This window comes from Acanthisitta chloris, unplaced genomic scaffold (genome assembly GCF_000695815.1).
Source record: "Acanthisitta chloris isolate BGI_N310 unplaced genomic scaffold, ASM69581v1 scaffold5015, whole genome shotgun sequence".
Lineage (NCBI taxonomy): Eukaryota > Metazoa > Chordata > Aves > Passeriformes > Acanthisittidae > Acanthisitta > Acanthisitta chloris.
In genome coordinates this window covers 36,402-45,360 of record NW_008671949.1, presented here as the reverse complement: position 1 = coordinate 45,360, position 8,959 = coordinate 36,402, and the positions used below count along the sequence as shown (strand labels likewise).

The following is an 8,959-nucleotide window of genomic DNA, read 5'->3' as shown; positions in this document are numbered from 1 at the left end:
AAAATAACTCTTGTAAAATATGTGCTCCAACTGATTTTGGACATTTCTCAAGAATGGGGAAGGAGAGATGAGAGGAAAAAGTGTATTTCCTCTTGCTGGAAATGTGTTTCTTCAGCAGCTAGAGACATGAAATAAAATATTTCCCCAGATGCGCATGCTCAGAACAATTGAGAAAGTTTGAGCTGGGGAGAGTTTTTGTTGCTCCAGCTTTCCTCAAGATGGTTTGATTGAGTTTGTTGCAGTACTGCCACTGAGTCACTGTTTTTTCGTTTTGTAGCAGCTGATACAAATTGTTTAGCTCAGGATTACTGATGATATTCCAGCTGTTGGAGACTTCATGTCTTCTGTACAATTACTTGCTAAGACTAAATTGGTCTTAGAAATATTTGAGTCACTCTGGTGGGACACACTGTGTTTCTTGCACGTTAAGCTTAGAAATGTAATTTTTCAATGCAGCTAGGTTTAAAAAAAAAAAGAGAAGTGATTATTGCCAATATAGAAAATGAACAACAGCATGTAATGGATTCTGTTAACAATCTATATATGAGTACTTTTAAAAATTCTAAGTTTAAAATACCTAATGTTCTTTCTGTATTACTGTATAGAATATTTTTAGTCTGTACAGCAGAACTTACTTTTGTGAATAACTTTCCAGTTTTCTGACACTTCTGTACTATAGAAGTGTCAATATCTGCAAAAACATAATTCTGTTTTGTAATCTGGAGCATAACTTTTCTCACCCAGTTTGTATTCAAATTTTGTTAAGATTTCATTTCTGTCAGAATTTGTGTGCTGTTTTCAGTCAAATGTTCTTCCTCCCTTGTCTGTTACTTTGCTGTGGTTTTTTCAACAGGCAGAGAAAGTAGATGCAGCACTTCATAGTATGTTACTGAAGCAGGAACCACAAAGGCAACATTTGGCTTGCTTGGGCACATGGGTCCTATACCACAACCTTCGTATTATGATACAGTATCTTCTCAGTGGCTTTGAGTTGGAACTTTACAGTATGCATGAATATTACTACATATATTGGTAAGAAGATGCTTTATTGACACCTGTTAGAGCAGGGATGATCCCACAGAGCTATAATTGCAAACATTTGAAGGAGAGGGAACTTCAAGGATGATTTTATAATCTCAAGGTTGCTCAACACTAGATTTGGTTTACCTAATCATGATATTAGAAGTGGGGAAAAAAAAAATCTTTTGGTCTCTTTTCTAGACTTACTAAATAGTGTACTTTTTTTTCCCTGAAATAGTAATTCATTCTCTATTCAGCTTTTTTAAACAGTGTCGTCTAGTGACAATGAATGAAAAATATGCTGATCTTGACAGACAAGAGCATGCAAGAGGAAAGCAATTCCCTTTATTCTTTTCAGTCTTTGTAGTACCAAGGTCAATAGTCTTGTTGGTCTCTAGTAATTTTTGAGAAGCTCTCCAGAGTTTTAAGTTTTGGCTATAATTGGAAAGCTGGATAGCTAAAATTAACGTCTTATTCTGTGAGTATATTTGAAGAGACATCTGCCTTTAGTGAAAACTGTTGCACTATACGAAGAAAAAATACTTTCATTTTTCCGCTTCCATTCACATTAATTAGTTTTCATAGTTGATGGCTTGGTCCAAAAGATAAATTATTTTAATTTTTAAATGGTTCGTTTATGAATCAGCATTAAAAATCTGATGATGAGCCTTCCTCTGTTAAAGTGCTTGTGTACTTTGGTGTGTTGGTTTTGGTGGGATTTGGGTTTCTCCTTTTTGTACCTTTTTTGTCTGGAAAGCTACCAGAAGACTCTTATTAGGCAAGCTGCAATCCTTCTTACTGAGAGATTACACCAGTTCAAATGACTTGAACTTCAGTGCATCTTGCTATGTTTCTGTGTTGTTTTAGTAACGGATTAAGTGAAAAAATTAATATTCCAGATAGCTTCCAGAAGATGGCAATATTCTCTAAGTAATACCTCAATAAGTAATACCAGATTTTCTGTAAGACAATATTTTTTTTACCTGTCTGAATTTTCCCCTGCCACCTTAATAGAATCACTCTTAGTTGGAATGGTCATGTCAACTGGTTTCTCTCCTTAGTGTAAGTGAATTAAAAAAGAAATTTCTGATTGGAAATGTACAAATGGAACTCAAATTTCTGAGTAATTTTTCTTCTGAAATATGATTTCTTATGAAGCCTTATTTATTTTTCATTGGGCTCCAAGCCTGTAATTTCTACTCCGTTTTTCTTTATTCCTTTTGATTTGAAGTCAGTCAAGGTATTTTTTGGGCCTACTTCCACTTACTAAGAAATTGCTCTTGAAGATATCTCTTAAATCTGAAAGAATTGCATATGGATGTTGTGTTTCTGTGATCTTGACCCCTTTATTTTATAATTCATGGCTTTTTAACACTTGAAGCAAATCAGAAATACTCTTGTTTCTTGAAAAAATAATTCATAAAAAAGGCAGAAAAGATACTGACATAACTTTTTAAAAATACTTCATTTACCGGGGGAATGAAGAGTTCTATAGAAGTTTTATCGTATATGGGGTTTGAAATAATAAGGTTAGACTTCGCTTAGTAAACATATAAGAGACTTGCATACCTTGATCTGTAGTTGAATCTGTAAAGATTGTTTAAAAGAAAAAAAGAAACAATCCAGACTAGAGCATAGACTGATCTGTTGATTTCAGCCATGCAAAACAAACATAAAAGTTGTCCTTCACTACTAGTTCTTTGAGTAAATGACTTGGCAGTCGGTGGGGCTGTGTGCATCGTGAATACATTCTGTACTGCAGTATCTAACAGCTACCTATTGTTTTCACTGTAGGTATCTGTCAGAGTTCCTCTATGCCTGGTTGATGTCAACACTGAGCCGTGCTGACAGCTCTCAGATGGCAGAGGAGAGAATAATGGAGGAACAACAGAAAGGCCGTAGTAGTAAGAAAACAAAAAAAAAGAAGAAAGGTACCTAGGTGTAGAGTGTAACTCAAGGCTTTTTTTTTTCTCTTTGATGCAACTGTGTAGCATTAAAATTCAAAATTTACAGAGTCAACACCAATACTGGTAGGAAAGATGTCCTAAAGTTTATGAAGGCTGAGTGTAAAACATTTTTAGTTAAAAAGTCGGTTGTTGCATAAGAATTTCCTATTTATTTGTTTATTTACTTACTTTTATATAGGTCTTTCAGAAAACCCAGACTCCTTTATATTCACAGGTTCACCACTTCTATGTAGGATTGAGTGAAATGTAATTAACAGTTCTAGAGCTGTTGTTACCTTTGAAAAGTACTACCTTTCTACAGTCTGTAATTTCTGCAGAATTAACGCTTTTTGTGATTGTAGCTAGATTCAAGCACTAAACTTTCACTCTATTTCTGTAATTTCTATTTGGCTTTAGAAGGTCTTTGAGCATGTTTCTTAATTTTACATTTACATTTTACATCTTATATTTACATTTACATCTTAATTTGCCCATTCTCTTCCTTGCCTTCTTTTCAAGGGGAACAAACAATGGATATGAACAGCTCAGGATCATATCCACTTAATTCCCTTGTCTCTAGAAATTCAGAAAATTATTACTGGACTTTATACTTTTAAAAAAAGTTCCAAATGTTGGGCAGTTTGGCACTAGTTGAACACTGGAGGGTAAAGGGAAACTTAGAAGAATATTACCTGGATAGAAGCCTTTGTTACTAGGGTGAAAAAATGCTTTAACCTTTTACTCTTAGAAGACTAAAAAAAGTCCATGAACTAAGAAAACAAGCCTCTCAAGTACAGACTGTAAGCTCTAGGCTGTTGTTCAATGCTGTGTAGTGTCACGCAGATACCATTGACTGTCTGGACCAGTTTATTTCATTGACAGCAGAATGATGTTCATGCAACTCTTAAATGTCTTGAGGTGTTTTGTATAATCAGGAGCCAGGTGAGCAGAAATACATGTCTGTGCTTTGCATGCTTCAGTTTTCTTCATTATTTTAAAATATAATTGAGTTTTGTCACTTTCTGGACATCCATAAGAACTGTTTTGATCTGAAATTAATATATGTACTTACATTGAATTAAAAAATACATTTTTTGTGTAAAATTTGCAGTTCGCCCTCTCAGCAGAGAGATTACCATGAGTCAAGCATACCAAAATATGTGTGCTGGGATGTACAAGGTAACTGTGTTCTGTTTGTTTCATTGCAAGCCTTATTTGGTTTTAAGGGGGCTGGAAATTAGGGTCAGGTTTATAATCTGTTATGGTAAATTCTCTGCTGTTTTTCTGTCCTTCCAGTTATAGCTAAATCGTAATTTTGATCTTGTTCACAGCAAAATATGACATAAAGCAGAACTTTTCACTGTATTTATCCTTTCCTTTTTAAGACAATGATCGCATTTGACATGGATGGCAAAGTAAGAAAACCTAAGTTTGAACTGGATAGTGAACAAGTTCGATATGAGCACAGGTTTGCTCCATTCAACAGTGTCATAACACCACCCCCAGTGCACTATCTGCAGTTCAAAGTGAGTAGTCTTAGAATGTGGTGCTGCTCATGCTTCTGCAAGTCATGTTTTCATCTGCTTTAGATGATGTTGTAATTATAAAAACAACCTTTAATGTCTCAAAGGTCATATTGAAGCTAAGTCAAAATGGCAACGAGTTCTAGCTTTAGTTCTGTGCAAGATATATTGAAGATATAGTGCTTTGAATTCTTACTAAACTTAGATGCTTAGCAGTTTAAAAAGTGGTGTGATGTGGCAGTTTGAGATACTTGTGTTGGTTTGTGTGAAAATAAAATCTCTTGGAAATCTATTGGCTGTTTTTTGCAGCACAATTTTATTAGTGCAGTAAATAGACAGGAAAATTAAAAGTAATTTTGCATGTTGGTTGGAAGGGACCAGGAGAGGCTTGTCTCATCCAGTCTCCTCTTTGAAGCAGCATTATAGATCACATTAGCTGTGTTTTTGTCTAGCCACATCTGAAGAAATCAAAGGTTTGAGATTTTCTGACCTCTTCCGTTAACCTGATCCAGTTAGCTTTTTTCTGGTCTATTAGTAATTTGATAACCTGCTTGAGGTCTGCACTGTTCTCCTTTTTTCCTAATGCCCAGTCTTAATTACCCAAGCCACAACCTGTAGCCTCTGATGTTATATTGTCTGCCATTATTAACAAGGAGCCTTTGCCTCCTGACAACTTTGTAACTGCCTTTCAAGTAGTTGTAGGCAGATTCTCTGTTAGCATCCTTCTTGTCTAACTGCAAAAATCCAGGTCCACTGACCTCTCCTTGTAGCTCACATGCTCTGGGCCCCCAGCCACCTCCACATCTTGGCCTCTTTCTTGAACTGAGTGGACCAAGACCTGGATGCAGCATGACAGATAATACAACACAAATACTGAGTATAGGATGATAACCTTCCTTGATCTGATGTTCATACTCCTGCTTGTATACTCCCATATGAGGCTTGTCTGATTTGTAGTTGGCTTCTATTCAATTCGGTGTTCGCAGTGACCTTGCTGCTCACCCAGCTGGTTATTAGCCTCTGCTTGCTTGTGGGGTTGGTCTGAGCTGAAAGAGTGCTCTTTTGTATGCCAGTCACTCTCCCTAGTTTAATGTTATGAACAGCTCTAGTGGAAACGAACCATCATGGCTTCTTCATTGTCACTGAAGGTTTTGGAGCTTTTATCCCTAATCAGAAAACCCAAAAAAGTTGGAAGAATCAGAATTATATAAAATCAAGTTTTGAACAGTTTCAGCACTTCTCTTGCTGTAACCTTCATTTGAGTAAATATAATAGGAGAAAAATAAGAGTTTGGGTTTTTTTCTGTAATTTCACACTCTGCTGTATGGCGCTGTTAAAGCAAATTAAGGACAAGCAGTTCAAGAGGGAGTTTGTTTTATTAAGAATACGAGCATTTACTTGCATTTTTGTGGCATTATAAAGTAACTATTCAGCACTATGTAACTAGTCAGCACTGCTTGGGTTTTGCCATTTTAAATAAATGTTTTCAACCTCAATTTTTATTCTTAAAATAATAGAGTTGACATAGCTCTTTTCTTGAATATAGTGATTCGGGTTTTTATTTAACGTGATAAAATACAACTTGTTGCCTACTGATTTTAATACATACTTAATTTATATAACACTCTAGGAAATGTCTGATTTAAACAAGTACAGCCCACCTCCTCAGTCATCAGATCTCTACATGGCAGCTAGCAAACACTACCAGCAAGCTAAAATAATTCTTGAGAATATTCCGAATCCAGACAATGAGGTAAGACTGACATACTGGGAAAGAATAAATGTTTATTGTCAGCTGGATCTGCTCGAGATCCAAAATGTGCTTTGTCGAAATCCTGAGCCAAAATGAGTGCTTTGATTAAGGAGTGGACAGAAGAGAGTGCTGGAATCTTATACAGTGGTCTGCTTGCATACATCAGATGACATAATCAAGGTTGTGCTCACTGTCCCAAAGCCTCTCCCTGCTGAGGATCTTAGATGCTGGACAGCAACTTACTTCCTTCTTGTGTGTTGCGTTCTAGCCCTGTTCTGAAAGCATAGCAGTTTTAACAAGAAGGTGACACATGCCTGGCTCACTTACCTGGAATCTAGTAATTCAGATGGACGCCTGAGAGGTGGGAAAAATAGGTTTGAATGTCATTGGAATGAAAAGAGGATTGAGTCTGGCAAGTGTTTCCTGAGGCAGTTTTCTGAGCATTGGGCTGTAAACACGGAGTGTTTTTTCATTCTTTGTCCATAGCATAAATTTTGAAGTGTCTGTGACTGTATTTTAGAGCAAGAAGGATGCTTATTCTGTCACATCTGAGCAGGTTAAGAGTAGTTACAGGATTAGGTCCTCCTGAGAATTTAGGAGTATCTTCCTAATCTCTGGATCCTGGTGGTACTCACACATGATGTGTCTGACTGAGACTAACCAAGATAGTTGAGGTAGTTTCGAACACATCCAGAGCACTTCCATGCGAAAAGCCACCAGTGTGATACTTGAGTTTCCCTTCTCATCATGTCACAGTACTGAAGATAGATGCCTAGAGTCTGCCTACACATTTATTTGTGTGTCAGAACTTGCCATAGTTTCCACGTTTAAGAAATGTTAAAGCAGTGTTGAGTTTTTAAGAAGTGACTATTAAAATAAATGCACCCTTCATTAAATTTAATTACTCCAGCTGTTACACTTAAAGGCAAATCCAGAACAGTCTGATCTCTGTTAAACTGATCCTGTAAGAGAACTGCTGTATTAAGAGTATTTATCTTTGAAATCATTTTGAGGTCATAAGCTTTCACTTGAAAAGTTCTTGCTGTTTTCTGTTCAGGTCAATCGAATTCTCAAAGTTGCAAAACCCAATATTGTGGTCATGAAGCTGCTGGCAGGAGGCCACAAGAAGGACTCTAAGGTAAGGAAATGCCAGCTGAATTGAATGTGTAGTATTATGTACATTGAGGTTGGACACGATGATCTTGGAGGTCTTTCCAACCTGAATGATTCTGTGATTCTGTGCAAAGCCAGCACAGATCTCTTAGATCCAAATGAGCAGATTCAAGCAGTCTTAAGACTTTTTAAAGAATAGGGAAAGTAACTTGATTCATATTCCCCTTGGAAATTGTTTGTTGTAGCTATGGAAAACTCTGATTTCTAAATGTTTTGAGAAAAAAAATTGGGAAATGCATGTGGGATTATGTAGACAAATATGAATACTCCGCAAGAGCAGGAACAAGGATTTGGTAGAAGTGTATCGGCAGCTTGTATGAAAAAAATCAGGAGAGTGCTGACTGTCAGGGTGAGCAGGTGCTGCACAGGTCAGAGGGAAGAGAGTCTCCAGGCTTCCTGCCAAAGGTGAGGCACAGGAGGACAAATGAACACACTGAAGAGGCTCTCCAGCATTCTACGACTTTGTGGATAATAATGTATCCAGAAGTGGGTTGGAATACTTTTCAGATAATCATTTGAAAGAGCTAGGATTATGTTTTTCAATCTTTTGCTATTGAAAATTTTTGGCCTGCCTGCAGGGTATTCTCATTATGAGTATTAAATGCAGTAGTACTGCTGTGTAATGTTTCAAACCTTTTCTTCCTAGGTTCCTCCAGAATTTGACTTCTCCCCTCATAAATACTTTCCAGTTGTGAAGCTTGTTTGAAGGGCAAGAGATTTATTGTTAGGATACCTGTGTAGCAGATACCAGCTGTAGGAGGGAATACCTAGTGCCGCACTCACACTGCAGGGGACCTCCAGAATAAAAGTACTGTTACATGGAATATCTGTGGTCTGCAGCTTCTACATGTTCTGAATGATAACTGCTGTTTTAAAGTAGTTTTTATAAACGTTAATGGGTTTATGTGTGAAACTGACCTTAATCAACTGTATTCTTAAAGAATGTTGTACCTTAATTGGTCTTATTACAGATGTAGTTATAAATCATTGCTATTTATGCATTCTGACAGAAAATGGTGGCATTGGGGTTGAATAAAAACCATGCATGTCTGATGGGCACAGCTAAGCTACTGAAATTCTGCATTGAACAAAGTAATTTGGAGAGATTATGAGGTTCTGTATTTTCACCTAAATTGTATGAAAATTGCTCATTTTGCAAGTAAAGAGAGTGGGTTCTTTTTTATTTTGCCATGTCCTGCAAGCTAAAACAATTTATAGGAAAGTAAGAGCAGATGGAAACTAGTCATTTAGCTCCTATCGCTCTGTATTCAGCGAGCTGGTTTTGTTTCACTGAGGTCAATTTTCTAGGAGGCGTTTTGTGGCAAATAAAGGAAAAGCATTTCAAGACAGTGAGAAAGGAGTGAGTGACTCCCAGCTGGAGTTTGTTCTGTTGTCTTTATTCTCATGTTACTGAGAAATCTGCACAGTAAACATTCAAACAGTCACCAGCAATAGCACCAAACACCAAGGAATATAAGTATTCTGCCACTTTCTTTCAATCCTATTGTTGCTTTGCCATTGCAAGAGGAGGGATCCCTGATTGT

At 36.8% G+C, this 8,959-nt stretch overlaps 1 protein-coding gene across 1 annotated transcript in view; it reads left to right on the top strand.

The window, feature by feature from the left end:
- The window catches only part of NAA35 (N(alpha)-acetyltransferase 35, NatC auxiliary subunit), a 26,936-nt gene extending 18,756 nt beyond the window's left edge, over positions 1–8,180 (top strand). Inside the window, exons 16-22 of the mRNA XM_009074300.1 lie at positions 854–1,032; positions 2,815–2,951; positions 4,078–4,145; positions 4,352–4,492; positions 6,120–6,242; positions 7,300–7,380; positions 8,062–8,180. Of these exons, the coding sequence (XP_009072548.1) occupies positions 854–1,032; positions 2,815–2,951; positions 4,078–4,145; positions 4,352–4,492; positions 6,120–6,242; positions 7,300–7,380; positions 8,062–8,121 (789 nt within the window). The 3' untranslated portion in view covers positions 8,122–8,180. The remainder of the gene's footprint in view (positions 1–853; positions 1,033–2,814; positions 2,952–4,077; positions 4,146–4,351; positions 4,493–6,119; positions 6,243–7,299; positions 7,381–8,061) is intronic.
- The last annotated feature ends 779 nt before the right edge of the window (positions 8,181–8,959 follow it).